At 49.3% G+C, this 19,153-nt stretch overlaps 1 protein-coding gene across 2 annotated transcripts in view; it reads right to left on the minus strand.

The window, feature by feature from the left end:
• Window positions 1–19,153, minus strand: part of LOC142243532 (protein Hook homolog 3) — a 160,899-nt gene that overhangs the window by 10,516 nt on the left and 131,230 nt on the right. For both annotated transcript variants that reach the window (XM_075315550.1, XM_075315561.1), the window contains 2 exons: window positions 1,544–1,644; window positions 1,343–1,447 (listed from right to left, as the gene is read on the minus strand). In XM_075315550.1, the coding sequence (XP_075171665.1) occupies window positions 1,343–1,447; window positions 1,544–1,644 (206 nt within the window). The remainder of the gene's footprint in view (window positions 1–1,342; window positions 1,448–1,543; window positions 1,645–19,153) is intronic.

Consider the following 19,153-nt stretch of genomic DNA (forward strand, 5'->3'; position numbering starts at 1 on the left):
CCCCTGTCCTTTGTACTTCCTTCTTTTGTACGAACAGAGACGATAGGGCGAAAGACAGACTGGTAGACAGGGGTAAGAATAACTAGCAAAGCCTGGCCCATTATTAGATATTCTGTAGCTGCTATCAATCAAATAACAGTGCATTTCACAAACTTTATTTGCCTATATTTCAGAAACCAGACATCCAATCTCAAAACTAAAGGTATGTTTATAATCCGCTTGATAGCACTGGTTTTAGTTTATATAGGTAAATCCTGGTGGTTGGTTCTCTTTAATGCCATAGTACTCATACTAAGTGATTTTATCAAAACTGCAATTACATTTATAAGCCCTAACTCATGCCAAAAACAATTCTGACTTGTCAGTAACAGATACATGGGTGTGGTGAGCATATATATTTCAGTGTGGCTTTCTCAGAAGTCAGACCGCTGACCTAAGGTGTACAGTATACCAACACTAAAGGCCGCTTTACACGCTGCGATATCGTGACCGATATTGCCAGCGTGCGTACCCGCCCCCATCAGTTGTGCGACACGGGCAAATCGCTAGTCGTGTCGCACAACATCGCCCGGACCTGTCACACTACTTACCTGCCCTTTGACGTCGCTGTGACCGGCGAACCGCCTCCTTTCTAAGGGGGCGGTTCGTTCAGCGTCACAGCAGCGTCACTGAACCGCCACCCAATAGAAGCGGAGGGGCGGAGATGAGCGAGACGAACTTCCCGCCCAACTTCTTCCTTCCGCATTGTGGCCGGGAGGCAAGTAAGGAGAGCTTCCTCGTTCCTGCGGTGTCACGCGTAGCGATGTGTGCTGCCGCAGGAACGAGGAACAACTTCGTTACTGCTGCAGTAACGATATTTGAGAATGGAGCCCCATGTCACCGATGAGCGATTTTGCACGTTTTTGCGACGATGCAAAATCGCTCATAGGTGTCACACACAACGGCATCGCTAAAGCGACCGGATATGCGTCACAAATTCCGCGACCCCAACGAGATCGCTTGAGCGATGTCGTAGCGTGTAAAGCCCGCTTAACAGTGGAGCTGCTACAAGGAGCACAACTACAAAAAATGTTATATTGTTATTCAACAAACTGTTACACTTATTATTCTTGTGGGTAATCATCAAATTAAAGAATAATTTTGCTCAGTGGTCCTTCTTCACTACATGCTTGGGAATGGAAGTAAAAGCTAGTTCCTTGTTCCAGGAAGGGAGTGGTAAGATGGTACCAGTTGGGTGGATCCGTCTGTAATGAACCCCGTAAGGTTCTCATCCCTACCTACAATATGTATTTCTGGAGAAATAAAAAAAACATTTCTGAAGCAAAGACTTCTAAACCCTCACCTCTAAAGAATGGAACATTTTATCCTTTTCTTGCAGTTGATTTTTTAAAGCTTGGATCTCTGGGCCTGTTCCTTGATTCTGCTTGGGATCCAATGTACGAATAACCTAAAAGGGAAATTAAAGAAAAGCAATACATTTACAGACAAGCTCTGGGCTTCACAGCATCATGCACACATTTATTCGGATTCATTAGAGTCTTACACTTTTTGCTTTTTCTAGATATTTTTTGTAGCGTTCTTCCATTTGTTTCATATCATCTTCTTTCTTCCGTAAAGCTTCTTGCAATTCTTCAATTTTCATTGCTTTATTAGAAGCAAAGTTATACGATCAGCACATTTTGATACAAATAATACATAAGTGATGAGTTTTGTTCTTTCAAAATTATACAAAAATTATCAAAGTTTTATGTTTATGTTATCATAAAATATATTTACTGCCAAATGAAACCACTAGATCAGTCATGGCGAACCTTTTACAGGCCGAGTGCACAAACTGTAGCCCTAAACCCAATTTTTTTTTCCGAAGTGTCAACCAATCCTATTATGTAAATAATTAATTGTAATCTTACCTTTGCCGTCTTCTCTTCTCTTCAGCAGGGGCATCACACTCATGCGTGCTTACCACACATTGAAGCTGAGCCCCTGCCCTTTCCAGACACAGCAGTTGGATTGATCTTTCTGGAAAAAATTGCAGCATATTAGACAGAGATTTTAGCCTGGAATGCAATCAGATGTCACCCTGTAATCCACATCTACATTTCAAAGTCTGAACATCTTGAAATCCCATAAAGACGTACGAGTGGCTCCCCTCCACTTTCATTGTGTAGTTCTGTCCCCTTCCTCGGCCACTTCCTGGTAAACATGTCCCCTATCCTGATATATATTTCCTACATTCTGGTATATTTGTCCCTATCACGGCCCCATCCTGGTAAATGTCATCCATCCTGGTAAATGTCATCCATCCTGGTAAATGTTACCCATTCTGGCATGTTCCCCCATGCTGGTAAATGTACCCCATCCTGACATATTGCCCTTCCTTGTAAATGTTCCCCCATCATGGCATGTACCCCATTCCTGGTAAATGTCCTCCATCCTGGTAAATGTTCCCCCATCCCGGCATGTACCCCATTCCTGGTAAATGTCTTCCATCCTGGTAAATGTTCCCAATCCTGGTTAATTTACCCCCATCCAGGTAAATGTACCCTATCGTGGCATGTTTCCTCCATCCTGCCTTGTATGTTTCCTCCATCCTGACAGGCATGTTTCCTCCATCCTGGCAGGCATGTTTCCTCCATCCTGACAGGCATGTTTCCTCCATCCTGACAGGCATGTTTCCTCCATCCTGACAGGCATGTTTCCTCCATCCTGACAGGCATGTTTCCTCCATCCTGACAGGCATGTTTCCTCCATCCTGACAGGCATGTTTCCTCCATCCTGACAGGCATGTTTCCTCCATCCTGACAGGCATGTTTCCTCCATCCTGACAGGCATGTTTCCTCCATCCTGACAGGCATGTTTCCTCCATCCTGGCAGGCATGTTTCCTCCATCCTGGCATGCATGTTTCCTCCATCCTGACAGGCATGTTTCCTCCATCCTGACAGGCATGTTTCCTCCATCCTGGCACGCATGTTTCCTCCATCCTGCCACGCATGTTTCCTCCATCCTGCCACGCATGTTTCCTCCATCCTGCCACGCATGTTTCCTCCATCCTGCCACGCATGTTTCCTCCATCCTGCCACGCATGTTTCCTCCATCCTGCCACGCATGTTTCCTCCATCCTGCTACGCATGTTTCCTCCATCCCGGCATGCATGTTTCCTCCATCCCGGCATGCATGTTTCCTCCATCCTGGCACGCATGTTTCCTCCATCCTGGCACGCATGTTTCCTCCATCCTGGCACGCATGTTTCCTCCATCTTGGCACGCATGTTTCCTCCATCCTGGCACGCATGTTTCTTCCATTCTGCCACGCATGTTTCCTCCATCCTGCCACGCATGTTTCCTCCATCCTGCCACGCATGTTTCCTCCATCCTGGCATGCATGTCCCCACCCCATGCTTGCAAGTGCGTTCCCCCTCTCCCACCCCAAGCTGGCATGTGCGTTCCCCCTCCCCCACCCCATGCTGGCATGTGCGTTCCCCCTCCCCCACCCCATGCTGGCATGTGGGTTCCCCCTCCCCCACCCCATGCTGGCATGTGGGTTCCCCCTCCCCCACCCCATGCTGGCATGTGGGTTCCCCCTCCCCCACCCCATGCTGGCATGTGGGTTCCCCCTCCCCCACCCCATGCTGGCATGTGGGTTCCCCCTCCCCCACCCCATGCTGGCCTGTGGGTTCCCCCTTCCCCACCCCATGCTGGCATGTGCGTTCCCCTCCCCCACCCCATGCTGGCATGTGCGTTCCCCCTCCCCCACCCCAAGCTGGCATGTGCGTTCCCCCTCCCCCACCCCAAGCTGGCATGTGCGTTCCCCCACCACCACCCTACACTGCCAAGTGCGTTCCCCCCCACCCCACGCTGCCATGTGCGTTCACCCCCACCCCACGCTGCCATGTGCATTCCCCCCACCCCACGCTGCCATGTGCGTTCCCCCACCCCATGCTGGCGCTGCCCCCCCATCCCCACCTTGGCACAGCCGCACACGAGTTAAAAAAAAAAAAAAAAGCGCAACACACAACTTACCTGCACACGCTCCCCCGCTGCGCGCTGCTGGGTCCTCAGTTCCCACGCGGCCAGCAGACGGCGTCGCTCCTCCATCTCCTAGGCAACACACCTGCAGCCTGGGAGAGGAGTGTCAGAGCGGAGGAGAAATGTCTCCTCCGCTCCAACACAGATTTGATCTGCCGGCGCCACTGCACTAGCAGACCAAAACTGCAGAATCGGGCGACAGCACGCGTGCCACCAGAATGGGCTCAGCGTGCCCCTGGTGGCACGCGTGCCATAGGTTCGCCATCACTGCACTAGATGGTCTCACCTTAAAAGGGATTGTCCATTACTGGACAACAGTTATAAATGCCCTCAATGTGCCAAATAAAACAATTGCACAATGACCTCTGGTAGTCACGTGATACAAAAAAAATTAAAAAAAAAAAAAAAATCACATGGCTAGCAAGGGCCGCTTGGCTTAGACTGGAAGAGTAGAAAGGTCCAAGTAGTATGATTTATTTATTACTAGAAATAGGCCCGATGCTATTGCATCGGGAGTGCGGTGACATGGCTGGTACTGCACGCGTCTGTGTGTGTGTGGGAAGAGCGGTGACGTCAACGCTACTTGCGCACGCGCAGTTTGTGCCCGGAAGCTGCGGCGACGTGTATGTCACTTGCACAGGCACAGTTCGAACTGCGCTTGTGCAACTGACAGTGCCTCAGTGCACGCTGGAATAGGGTTACAGAAACTGGCGATGTATGTATGTAGATTGTGTGGCCCTTTGGTGACATTCATAAGGGGCTGTCCAACAGTGGTAAACCCTTTCAATAACAGCCATATCAGCACTTTTATTAGGCCAAGCATTTGAGGAAAAATATGACTGGTTCAGCAGTAAAAATATGCAGTCAGTCCCAAATTAGAAAGGGTTATCCAGGCAGAGGGAAAAGAGAAAAAAAAACAAAAAAAAAACAAAACACATGTTGAATGGTGTTTAAAGAGGACCTGTCATGAAATTTTTCATGTTGAACAAAACACACAATGTAATAGTGGATGCAAAGCGGAATAAACTTTTCTTTTTTTAAACTTTTCTTTTTTAAATCTCATCTCTCTGTTGCGGATATGTTAGCAGAGTAATTGACATCTAAAGAGTTAGATTTAATGAAAATTAAGTGTCTGTTATCACCTATTTTTCACTGGGGGCTTTTACTTCTCTCCCTCTATAATGCTGACCAATCATAAGCAGGCACCAACACAGCAGAAAAAGAACACGCCCCCACAATAGTTTAGGTTTAGAACTTGTGTGAGATGTAATGATACAGGTCAGATCTCCTGGTTCTGCCCCTCCCCCACACTGCTTATCTAGAGATCTGAGTCACACATCTGTTGTCCTGAAAGCAACTTATGAGAACAACACAGGAGTGTTATTACGGACACAGCACCGTAAAACAATTTGGAGGAGGTGCAATACAGTAGAGCAGACAATGCTGTAGGAGGAGAGCTTGTAGAAGGGGTTGTAATGTGACACAGCTAAACTCAGCTGTGCTGTTCCTTCCCCCACAAAGCTCTTATTGTGAGTCATCTGTGCGCTTTCTAACTATTCAGAGGTTAACCCCTTAACGACCCTTGACGTACTGGGTACGTCATGGTGACATGGTGCTAAACCAGAGGTTCCCAACTCCAGTCCTCAAGGCCCACCGACAGTGCATGTTTTCAGGATTTCCTTAGTATTGCACAGGTGATAATTTAATCACCTGCAAAGGTGCTGAATCCAACACCCATGCAATGCTAAAGAAATCCTAAAACATGCACTGTTGGTGTGCCTTGAGGACTGGAGTTGGGAACCTCTGTGCTAAACGACCCATGACGTACCCAGTACGTCATGGCGAAATCGCGGCCCCGGAGCCCCCGTGAGTGCGATCGGTGTAATCAAATAGTAGATTCGGGAAGGAGGGGACCTCTGCCTGACCTCAGGAGGGGTGGTGCCTCCTCCCCGAACCTACAGAGGCTGTGATTGGCTGATTAACGCCGCTCAGCCAATTACAGTCACTGTAATGTTCCAGCCACTGAAAATGGCTGGAAAATTGAAATCCAGCCCTGATCAGAGCAGCTGTAGCTCTGATCATTGGCTGGAGCTGGGTGATCGGTGCTTTACCCGCCCCCAGCTCTGATTGGAGAGACCGGTCTTGTGACCGATCTCTCCAATCACCGTGGATCTGGTGCCGGTGACCTGTGTCCGTCCCTGAAAGCTGAGGAGAGCGGTCGCCCATCGGTAAGTTATAGCCCCCCGATCCACCACTGTCCCCGCCCCGCAGCTGCCCCCGATCCACCGCTGTCCCCGATCGCCACGCCGCTGTCGACGCTGTCCCTGCCACCGCCAGCCACGCCGCTGTATCCGATCACCCCACCGCTGTCCCCGATCGCCACCGCCAGCCACGCCGCTGTCCTCGCCAGCCACGCCGCTGTACCCGATCACCCCGCCGCTGTCCCCGATCGCCACCGCCAGGCACACCGCTGTCCCAGCCACGCCCGCCACTGTCCACGCCGCCACCGCCAGCCACGCTGCTGTCCCCGCCGCCGTCGCACCCACCTTTTTTAGCCGCCGCTGCCCCCGAATCGGCTGCCACTGTTCCCGATCGGCCGCCGCCTCCTCCATCAGCTGTCCCTTCTCCATCCGCCACTACACCTCCCCCCCTCCTCCTTCATGTGCTGCAAGCTGCCCCCCTCCATGTGCTGTCTTCCCCCCTCTCCTCCATGTGTTGCCTCTGCCCCCATGTGCTGCCTCCCCCCCTCCATGTGCTGCCTCCGCCCCCCCTCCATGTGCAATCGCTCTCTCCCATCAGACTCTGCCCCCCTCCCCGATCTGCTGCCTGCTCTCTCCCATCCTCTTCATCTACTGCCCCCTCTCACCCTCCTCAATCTGTTGCCTCCTTCATCTGCTGCCTCTTCTGTCTGCTGTGATCCTGCTGCCTAGATCCATCCTGTGAGGTAGCTATCCCCAATCTCACCCCCCCCATCCTCCGCCGCTCCTCCATCCGCTGCGCCATTTCCCATCCTCTGCCGCTCCTTCATTCGCTGCGCCCTTTCCCATCCTCTGCCGCTCCTCCATCCGCTGCACCCTTTCCCATCCTCTGCCGCTCCTCCATCCGCTGCGCCCTTTCCCATCTTCCATCCGCTGCGCCCTTTCTCATCTGCCTCCCCTCCATCCGCCGCTGCGCCCTCTCGCATTGCATTATCCAGCGCAGTTGCTCGCTTCCAGACTGGAGCGGATGATGCGATGCGAGACTCGTGCATTTCTCTCATGTTTGGCACTGGTCTTAGTGGCAGGCGCTCATGTTTTTTTTATTCATTTTTTTTTACTGAAGTCCGTATTTTTTATTTCGCCAAACTAATTTTTTTGTATATGGGAGGGGGGGGGTCTAGTTTCCAAAATGGGGTCACATGTGGGATAGCTCCATTGTTTAGGCACCTCAGGAGGGTCTCCAAATGCAACATGGCGTCTGCTAATAATTCCAACTAATTTTGCTGTGAAATGGCGCTCCTTCTCTTCTGAGCCCCGCCGTGCACCCAAACAATTGATTTCCACCACGTGAGGAATCTGTGTACTCAGGAGAAATTGCACAATACGTTTTATGGTGCATTTTTTCCTGATACCCTTGTGGAAAAAAAGCTACCTGGTTGAAAAAACAATTTTATGGTAAAAAAAAAAAAATATACATATTTTCACGGCTGAACATTACAAACTTTTGTGAAGCCTCCAGGGGTTCAAAGTGCTAACTAAACAGCTAGATAAATTCCATGAGGGCTCTAGTTTTCAAAATGGGGTCACTTGTGGGGGAGCTCCATTGTTTAGGCACCTCAGGGGGTCTTCAAACCCAACATGGCGTCCGCTAATGAGAGCAGCTAATTTTGCACTCAAAAATTCAAATGGCGCTCCTTGCCTTCCGAGTCCTGCCGTGTGCCCAAACATTTGATTTACACCACATATGAGGTATCTGCGTACTCAGGAGAAAATGGACAATGCATTTTATGGTGCAATTTTTCCTGATACCCTTGTGATAAAAAAAGCTACCTGGTTGAAGCAACAGTTTTGTGGTAAAAAAAAGTTTTCTTTTCACGGCTCAACGTTATAAACGTCTGTGAAGCCCCCAGGGGTTCAAAGTGCACATCAAACATCTAGAAATATTATTTGAGGGCTCTAGTTTCCAAAATGGGGTCACTTATGGGGGAGCTCCATTGTTTAGGCACCTCAGGAGGTCTTCAAACCCGACATGGCGTCCGCTAATGAGTGCAGCTAATTTTGCACTCAAAAATTCAAATGGCGCTCCTTGCCTTCCGAGCCCTGTCATGTGCCCAAACATTTGATTTCCACCACATATGAGGTATCTGCGTACTCAGGAGAAAATGCATGATACATTTTACGATGCATTTTTCCTGATACCCTTGTGAAAATGCTAAATTTTATGGCTAAAGTAACATTTTTGTGTAAAAAAAAGTAACATTTTCATTTTTCCTTCTACATTGCTTTGGTTGCTGTGAAGCTCCTAAAGGGTTAATAAACTTCTTGGATGTGGTTTTGAGCAGTGAGGGGGTGCAGATTTTAGAATGGGGTCACTTTTGGGTATTTTCTGTCGCCTAGGTTTCTCAAATCACTCCAAATGTGATGTGGTACCTAAAAAAAAAGAATTTTGTTACTTACCGTAAATTATTTTTCTTATAGTTCCGTATTGGGAGACCCAGACAATGGGTGTTTAGCTTCTGCCTCCGGAGGACACACAAAGTACTACACTTAAAAGTGTAGCTCCTCCCTCTGAGCTTATACACCCCCTGATGAGCAGACTCAGCCAGTTTAGTGCAAAAGCTGAAGGAGAATAGCCACCCACAAGTAAAACAGAGCAAAAACCGGAACAATCGGAAACTCTGTCTACGACAACAGCCGGTGATAACACGCGGAACAAGAAATTGCCAACAGGCAACAGGGAGGGAGCTGGGTCTCCCAATACAGAACTATAAGAAAAAGAATTTACGGTAAGTAACAAAATTCTCTTTTTCTTTATCATTCCTTTGGGAGACCCAGACAATGGGACGTCTCAAAGCTGTCCCTGGGTGGGAAATAAACAGAAAAACAAAGAAGTAGGCAGAACCTAACTTCACAAATGGGCGACAGCTGCCTGAAGGATGCGTCTGCCCAAGCTCGCATCTGCCGAAGCATGAGCATGCACTTGGTAGTGCTTTGAAAAGGTATGCAGGCTAGTCCACGTGGCAGCCTGACAGACTTGTTGAGCCGTAGCCTGGTGCCTGGAAGCCCAAGAGGCACCGACAGCTCTGGTCGAGTGAGCCTTGATCCCCGGCGGGGGAGGCACTTGAGAACACTGGTAGGCATCCGAAATGGTCGACCTAATCCAACGGGCTAAGGTCGGCTTAGAAGCAGAAAGGCCCTTGCGCCGACCTGTGGTTAGCACAAAAAGAGAAGTGCACCGCCTAAGAGCAGCGGTGCGAGACAGATAGATCCGGAGAGCACGCACCAGATCCAGAGTATGCAGCGCTTTTTCAAAGCGATGAACAGGAGCCGGACAAAAGGAAGGTAAGGTAATGTCCTGGTTAAGGTGGAAAGGAGAGACCACCTTAGGGAGAAAGTCCGGAGTCGGACGGAGAACCACCTTGTCTTGATGAAAGACCATAAAAGGTGACTCCGAAGAGAGCGCAGCCAAATCGGAGACTCTCCTGAGGGAAGTTATGGCCACCAGAAAGGCCACTTTCTGTGAAAGACGAAACAAAGAAACCTCCCTAAAAGGCTCAAAGGGGGGTTTCTGCAAAACCGTGAGAACCAAATTAAGGTCCCAGGGATTCAAGGGCCACCGGTAAGGCGGAATGATGTGAGACGCGCCCTGCATGAAGGTGCGGACCTGAGCCAGCCGGGCGAGACGCCGCTGGAACAGCACTGACAGAGCTGAGACTTGTCCCTTGAGAGAGTTGAGGGACAGTCCTAGCTGCAGACCGGATTGTAGAAAAGACAGAAGGGTCGGCAAGGAGAATGGCCAAGGAGGATGGCCGGAAGAGCGACACTAGGACAGGAAAATCTTCCAAGTCCTGTGATGGATCTTGGCGGAGGAAGACTTACGGGTCCGAGTCATAGTGGAGATGACTTCCGGAGGAATACCAGAAGCCGTCAAGATCCAGGACTCAAGAGCCACGCCGTCAATCTGAGAGCCGCAGAATTCAGGCGGAAAAACGGACCTTGTGAGAGAAGGTCTGGACGGTCCGGGAGATGCCACGGCACCTCTACGGACAGATGGGGCAGGTCTGGGTACCAAGCTCATCTGGGCCAGTCCGGTGCAATGAGGATGACTCGACGGCCCTCCATTCTGATCTTGCGCAGGACTCTGGGCAAGAGAGCTAGAGGGGGAAACACGTAGGACAGACGAAACTGGGACCATTCTTGAACCAGAGCGTCCGCGACGAAGGCCTGAGGATCGTGGGAGCGAGCCACGTAAACCGGAACTTTGTTGTTGTGACGGGATGCTATTAGGTCCACGTCCGGAGTGCCCCATTTGCGGCAGATCGACTGAAACACTGCCGGGTGCAGGGACCACTCGCCACTGTCCACAGTTTGACGGCTGAGATAATCTGCCTCCCAGTTTTCCACGCCTGGGATGTGGACAGCGGATATGGTGGACTTGGAGTCCTCCGCCCATTGAAGGATGCGTTGTACCTCCAACATTGCCAGGCGGCTGCGTGTCCCGCCTTGGTGATTGATGTAGACAACCGCTGTCACGTTGTCTGACTGGACTCGGATGTGCCTGCCCGCCAACAGGTGGTGAAAAGCCAGGAGAGCCAGAAGCACAGCTCTGGTTTCCAGCACATTGATCGAAAGGGCTGACTCGGACGGAGTCCAAGTGCCCTGCGCTCTGTGGTGGAGACATACCGCTCCCCAGCCGGATAGACTGGCATCCGTGGTGAGGATCACCCAGGACGGGGCCAGGAAGGAGCGCCCCTGAGACAGAGAGAGGGGCCGAAGCCACCACTGAAGAGAGCTCCTGGTCTGTGGCGACAGAGCCACTAACCTGTGCAAGGAGGAAGGCCGCTTGTCCCAACAGCGGAGAATATCCAGCTGCAGGGGACGCAGATGGAACTGGGCAAAGGGAACAGCCTCCATTGACGCCAACATTTGACCCAGCACCTGCATCAGGCGCCTGAGTGATTAACGACGGGGCCTCAGTAGAGAGCGCACCGCCAGTTGGAGGGACTGCTGTTTGACTAAGGGCAACTTCACAAGTGCCGGCAAAGCCTCGAACTGCATCCCTAGGTACGTGAGACTCTGGGTCGGAGTCAGAGTAGATTTGGGGAGATTGATAAGCCACCCGAATTGGGCTAGAGTGGCAAGAGTGAGCGAGACACTCCGCTGACAGTCCGCGCTGGATGAAGCCTTGACTAGAAGGTCGTCCAGGTAAGGAATCACTGCCAACCCCTGTAGGTGCAGGACTGCAATCACTGCTGCCATGACCTTGGTGAATACCCGAGTGGCTGTGGCCAACCCGAAGGGGAGAGCCACGAATTGGAAATGATCTTCTCCGATTGCAAAACGTAGCCAACGCTGGTGAGAAACTGCAATTGGCACATGCAGATAGGCATCTCTGATGTCGATGGATGCCAGGAAATCCCCTTGGGTCATTGAAGCAATGACTGATCGCAGGGACTCCATGCGAAAGTGCCGCACCTGAACATGCTTGTTGAGAAGCTTGAGATCCAGGATGGGCCGGAAGGAACCGTCCTTTTTGGGAACTAGGAAGAGATTTGAGTAGAAACCTCTGAACCGTTCCCAGGCGGGCACCGGTACAATTACTCCGTTTGCCTGCAAGGATGCCACAGCCTGCGAGAAGGCGGCGGCCTTGGAGCAGGGGGGAGTTGAGAGAAAAAAATCTGTTTGGCGGGCTGGAAGAGAATTCTATCCTGTAGCCGTGGGAGATGATATCCCTCACCCACTGATCGGAGACTAAGGACGTTGCTGGCGCTGACAGATAGTCACGAGGAGGCTGCCTTAGCGGCAGCACCTCCTGCGGTCTTCTGTGGACGCGCTTTTGGGCGCCAGTTGGATTTCTGGTCCTTGGCTGAGTTAGTGGACGAGGCCGAGGGCTTAGAGGACGACCAGTTGGAGGAACGAAAGGAACGAAACCTCGACTGATTCCTACCCTGGACAGTTTTCCTGGCTTTAGTTTGAGGCATGGAAGTACTCTTCCCGCCAGTAGCTTCCTTAATGATTTCATCCAGCTGTTCACCGAACAGCCGGGAACCAGCAAAAGGGAGCCCAGCAAGGTACTTCTTTGAAGAAGCATCTGCCTTCCACTCTCGAAGCCACAAGATCCTGCGGATAGCGAGGGAATTAGCCGAAGCCACCGCAGTGCGGTGAGAAGCCTCCAGCATGGCAGACATGGCATAGGATGAAAAAGCTGAAGCTTGGGAAGTTAAGGTAACCATTTCGGGCATAGATTCCCTGGCGAGGGAATGCATCCCCTCTAGAGAAGTAGAGATGGCTTTGAGAGCCCACACTGCTGCAAAAGTCGGGGAGAACGAGGCCCCCGCCGCTTCATATACGGATTTGGCCAGGAGGTCAATCTGGCGGTCAGTGGAATCCTTAAGGGAGGTGCCATCAGCCACCGACACAACGGTCCGGGCTGAGAGCCTAGACACCGGGGGGTCTACCTTTGGGGACTGAGCCCACTCCTTGACCACCTCAGGTGGAAAGGGAAAGCGGTCATCAGAACCACGCTTTGGGAAGCGTTTGTCAGGACAGGCCCTGGGCTTGGCCACAGCGGCCTAAAAACTGGAGTGGTTAAAGAACACACTCTTCACTCTCTTAGGTGAGGTAAACTGGTGCTTTTCTGCTAGAGAGGGTTGCTCCTCTGATACTGGCGGATTGAGATCCAGTACAGAATTAATGGAAGCAATCAAATCACTAACATCTGAATCACTTTCGGACAGATCAATGGGGCACATGGAGTTAACCTCCGAGCCCCCCGTAAAGGCATCCTCCTCATCCTGCGAGTCAGCTCCTGAATCAGAGCCGCGGGACGAGGAAGGAGAGGGGACCCTGCGTCTCTTCTTAGGAGGACGGGGTCTGGGACCAAATGAGGAATCCTCTGTGAGCTCCGGTCCTGAGAGACCCCTAGCAGCAGGGGCACCCTGTGAAGGGGGCTGATGCATGTTCAGCAAAGTCCTGGACAGATGTCCCATGGAGTCAGCAAAAGACTGGGAGATAGACCTAGAAAAAACTTCTACCCAAGCCGGAGGTTCAGGCACAGGAGCAGGAGCAGCCTGAGAGACCACTGGGGGTGAGACTCCAGGCTGAGGCACCGCCAGGTTAGAGCAGGCATCACAATGTGGGAAAATGCTCGGTTCAGGCAGCAGGAGCATGCAGTGCATACTGAATAAAGCTTTGGAGCCTTGCTCCTCGTGTGAGACATGCTGCCGGAGTGGAGGCTCTGCCAGAGAATGAACCCCAGAGAGTATAAACAGAGGTCCACAACCGGAGACCGGTTGTGGCTTACCAGACCGCTGGAGCGGTGTTGTGTGCCCTCCAGATCCCGAAGCCCGGACCCCCAAGCACAGCACCTCAGCAGAGATGCTGCAGACCAGCGCTGCAATGCAGAGAGAACGCTGAAAAATTGGCCGCCGGAGCGAAGAGAGGGGGCGGGACTTGCTTGAGGAGCGGGAACTGGAGGGCCATAGAGACCTACAGGGGAGGGGACACACACAGCAGTGGGGAGTGTCCCTCCCCTGCACAGAACGGCCGCCGGGAGGAGCCGAGCCTGTCCCTCTGCATGAGAGACAGGCGAGGTTAGTGAAACCGAAACTAGGCCTCCGGCGAAGCCGGGGCCTAAATTTGAGCGGCGCGGCCGGCGCGCAGGCACCATCGGCACGGTTCTCAGGCGACAGCTAGAGAACCTGCCGGAAATGTCAGAAAACACAATCAGCACACTCTCCCACAACAATAAAGTACAGGGACCCAGAAAACTAAACGTCTCAGGTACTTAGCTTGCTGAGACGCAGGGCCATGTCCCTGGGGATGAGTGCTCCGGTCCAGCAGGGTCCTGAAGGGCTGCGGATGGAGACCGGTCTCCTGCCAAGCATGGAGACCGTGCTGGCTCCCACTTCAAGCCAGAGCCCAGGAGGGATGGTGAAGGAGCACGGCATGTAAGGCTCCAGCCTAGGAAGCGACCTTACAACACCGCCGACACAGTGGGGTGAGAAGGGACATGCCGGGGGTCCAGACGTGGACCCCACTCTTCAATCTCGTTCCAAAAGGAAAAAATCATATGAGAATGCATGTGTGGATGTATGCCTCCTGAACACAAAGCGATAAACTGGCCGAGTCTGCTCATCAGGGGGTGTATAAGCTCAGAGGGAGGAGCTACACTTTTAAGTGTAGTACTTTGTGTGTCCTCCGGAGGCAGAAGCTAAACACCCATTGTCTGGGTCTCCCAAAGGAACGATAAAGAAAATTTTTTTTGTAAATTTTGTTGGAAAAATGAGAAATTGCTGATGAACTTTGAACCCTTTTAACTTCCTAACGGAATTTTTTTTTTTTTTTCAAAAATTGCGCTGGTGTAAAGTAGACAAGTGGGAAATGTTATTTAGTAACTATTTTGTGTGACATATCTCTCAGATTTATGGGCATAAAATTTCAAATTTTGAAAATTGCAAAATTTTTGCCAAACTTCCGAAATTTTCACAAATAAACGCAAAACATATCGGCCTAAATTTACCACTGACATGAAGTACAATATGTCACGAAAAAACAATGTCAGAATCGCCAGGATCCATTGAAGCGTTTCAGAGTTATAACCTGTCAAAGTGACACTGGTCAGAATTGCAAAAAATGGCCGGGTCTTTAAGGTGAAAACAGGCTGGGGGCTGAAGGGGTTAAAGTAGAAGATCAGAACCGTCTCTTTACATTGCGCACACTGCAAAACCTAAGCAATTTTGGGTTGTGTGCTCTTTTCCTGTCTGCTTATGAGTGGGCAAGTCATACAAAGAGAAATGCATACCCCACTGAAAAATATCTGATAACACCCACATGGACTTAAAAGTTAACACAGTATGTGAATATTACGGAGAAGTAAAATAAAACAAAGAAAACCCAGAAACCTTTTATTCTACTCTGCAGCCACTAATCTATTATGTGTCCAGTTCAACATGAAAGAAATTGTGAATGAAAGCCTTTCACCTCATTTTTCATTAGGATTTTAGTCTATGCTTAGGTTGCACTCAGAGAAGGAGCTTCCTTTCTGTCTCAAAAAAGACCCAACAGTACATATGGGGCTGATATAGTACAAATAAATTAGTAAGTTACATATACAAATTAGCCCTTTAAAATATATTTCAAAGGATTTGTCTGGATAGTTACCAGGGTTGTATTGCCCCATCAGAAAGCAGCATGATATAGGGGCAGATTCTGATTCCTGGGTTACTTACTGTTCTTTATTTTTGCAGGTTTCATAATTCCCTATTATGTGCTACAGTTCTTCTAGGCCTCTCGATAAGCCGTGAAGCACCCATATTAATGATCTCGGGCAACTGATGCCCCTCGCCCTTTGATAGCAGCTTTCTGCCTAGATGTAGGCAGAATGCAATCAATCACTGGGGTTAGGAAGAGATAATCACTGAAAGGGCAAGCAGAGCTGTAGCAGATAAATCCATAATCTCTTCCAAACTACAGCAAGCAGCCCAGTAAGGCTGCTTTCACACATCCGGTTTGTGCTGAGCGGCACAATCCGGCTCAAAAACCTATGCAACGAAAAAAACGGATCCGTTGCATAAGTTTTTCCATGCGGTCCGTTCGGTTTTTGACGGATGCGGCTTGACACGGAGCATGCGCAGTACAAAAAAACGCATCCGGCGGTCGGATGCGGTTTTTGCCGCAGGACGCCGCATCCGGCGTCAATAGGCTTGCATTGCGAATCACGCCGCATTGCGCCGGCGCGATGCATTTTTTTTCACCGCACAAAAAAACGTGAAAGGCAACGTTCCATCCGGCAGCCGCATCAGCTAAATATGCCGCATCCGGCAAAAACCGGACGCAACGCAAGGCCATGCGGCACAATACGGTGCCGAATGCAAGCCTATGCGGGAAAAAACGCAACCGTCGGCAAAAAAAACGGTTGTGGTTTTTCTGCAGAGCGCCGTATTGTGCCGCACGGCAAAAAACGGATGTGTGAAAGCAGCCTAAGTGACAATGTGACTGCTGGAATTATGGTCTCTGTGTGCATTTTATGGTAACATCTTTTTGGCAGAGAGTAAGACGCGAGAAGGGATTTATAGAAAAGTATGGTTACTTAATCTACATTATGTGGAAGGGCAGGGAGGAGACAAGGAACAAATGCAGTAGAAACAGAAGGAATGTATTACATGCCATATGTCAAACAAAACAAAATAAAATTCATATAACGCTTCATGTGTACACAAAGTAGGTGTGACCAGTCGCTCTATTCCATTCCCACTGGCCGCAGGTGACAAGAGGGGGGAAATGAGGCAGACATTATAACATACATATTATAATTCTATGAATCTAAGGCGAGCACACTGGTTGCACAATAATAAACTATTGTTAAACACTTTATGCCTGTAATGACTGCCCCTTGTGACATAGGGTGGTGCAGGTGCTTAGCCTTTAACCCCTTCAGCCCCGGGGCACTTTCCGTTTTTGCGTTTTTGTTTTTTGCTCCCCTTCTTCCGAGAGCCGTAACTTTTTTATTTTTCCATCAATCTTGCCATATGAGGGCTTGTTTTTTGCGGGACAAGTTGTACTTTTAAATGAAACCATAAGTTTTACCATATGGTGTACTGGAAAGCAGCAAAAAAATTCCAAGTGTGGAAAAATTGCAAAAAAAGTGTGATGGCACAATAGTTTTTGGGATGTTTTATTCACGGTGTTCACTATATGGTAAAACTGATGTGTGGGTATGATACCTGAGGTCGGTGCGAGTTTGTAGACACCAAACATGTATAGGTTTACTTGTATGTAAGGGGTTAAAAAAAATTCACAAGTTTGTCCAATAAAAGTGGCGCACGTTTTGCGCCATTTTCCGAAACACGTAGCGTTCTTATTTTTTGGGATCTATGGCTCAGTGACGGCTTATTTTTTGCGTCTCGAGCTGATGTTTCTAATGGTAGCATTTTTGCGCAGATGCTACGTTTTGATCGCCTGTTATTACATTTTGCAGAAAACTTGCGGCGACCAAAAAACGTAATTTTGGCGTTTGGAATTTTTTTGCCACTACGCCGTTTACCAATCAGATTAATTGATTTTATATTTTGATAGATCGGGCATTTCTGAACGCGGCGATACCAAATATGTGTATATTTATTTATTTTTTAACCCTTTAATTTTCAATGGGGGGAAAGGGGGGTGATTTGAACTTTTAGGTTTTGTTTTTTTTTTTTAATTTTTTAAAACTTTTTTTTACTTTTTTTATTTTATTTTACTAGTCCCCCTAGGGGGCTATAGCGATCAGCAATCCGATTGCTGAACGCTATCTGCTGATCACAGCTATACCGCTGTAAACAGCAGAAATAGTCACTTTCTTTCTTCCTCTGCTCCGTGCCGAGGAAGAATGAAAGTGAAACTTCGTAGCACCAGGCGTCATCACATGACCCTGTGCTACGATGGCAACCACCGAACGTCACGTGATCACTCACGTGACGTCCGGAGGGGGCGGCGGTAAGTAAAAAAGATGGCCGCGCGCATATAGATCTCGCTGCCAGACTTTGGCAGCGAGATCTAAGGGGTTAATGTTCCGGGTGGAATGCGATTCCACTCGGAACATGTAGGCACACATGTCAGCTGTTGAAAACAGCTGATATGTGTGCCGATCCACGCCGCCTGCCCGCGGCAGGGGGCGGGGCTTACCGGGACACGATCCATGACGGATATATCCGTCCATGGTCGTGAAGGGGTTAAAGTGCATCAATCACCAGGATTTTCCTACATAACCTAAAGCCAGTGCTATATTGGCACGGTAGATGCTAAAATGTATGAGCTCCTGACAGGTATGACATAACTTGTCACATGAAGGCGTATTCAAAACGCAGCCCGATGTTTCCAGCCCGACGTTTCCAGACGGAACATTATTTTAGAAAGTCCATGTGGGCATGATTGATAATTATAGTAGACAGGAAGAAACATCGCCACGCCCACCAACCTGTACATTGTAGACTCGGCTATACTGGCACTATCAGGCTGATTCTATACATACCTTTAGTGGTCACCTCGGATGTATAGATTTTAAAATCCAAGAAAGTAAAGTTTGTATAATTAGCTGTTTGCTGAGTGACAGCAGCTGAGTTTCAGAGAATAGCTGGGGGGTATTCATAGTTATCTCCTCCCCCTGTTACTTATGCTAATTTTATTATAGAATCAATTTACTTTTTGACTTACTGATGTCATAGCCATGTGACCAGAAGGGGCGGGGCCTCAACCAACAGAAAATGTTGCTTCCTGGTAACAGCTTTGTTGGCTGAGGCCCCGCCCCTTCTGGTCACATGTGTGGGTAGTCAAAAAGTCAATCGATTCTATAATAGAATTAGCATAAGTAACAGGGGGAGAGATAACTATGAATACACCCCCCCACGCAATTATCTGATCCTCAGCTGCTGTCACTCAAGAAGATGCTGATTTTTAAAACTTTACTTTCTTGTGTTTCAAAACCTATACATCCGAGCTGACCATTAAAGGTATGTATAGAATCAGCCTCATAGTGCCAGTATAGCACTGGCTTTATGGTATATAGGAAAATCCTGGTGATTGGTGCGCTTTAATAATATTTTGACATTGTTGCAGATGAGGGGATGAGGGAAGAATTCGCTATTCTAATTAAACTAAACTAAATAATCGTTCCAGTTCTTAGACCAGGCTTCTGTGCACTAGTATTGGAGGAAGAAGCTCTGAACCCGGCTGTTAATCTTTTGATTGCCACAGTCCATGACTACAACATGAAGGGTCTTAAATCCAACCAAAGATAACATGTACATGGAATCTGTATTTTGCCTGGGTTTCCTTTGGGTTCTCTGGTTTCTTTGCACGCTATAAAGCCATATCGAAAGGGAATTTAGATTGTGAGCCACAATGATAATAATGTCTGTAAAGCACTGTGGAATATGATGGTGACAGTGTAA

Source organism: Anomaloglossus baeobatrachus, chromosome 1 (assembly GCF_048569485.1).
Source record: "Anomaloglossus baeobatrachus isolate aAnoBae1 chromosome 1, aAnoBae1.hap1, whole genome shotgun sequence".
Taxonomy (NCBI): domain Eukaryota; kingdom Metazoa; phylum Chordata; class Amphibia; order Anura; family Aromobatidae; genus Anomaloglossus; species Anomaloglossus baeobatrachus.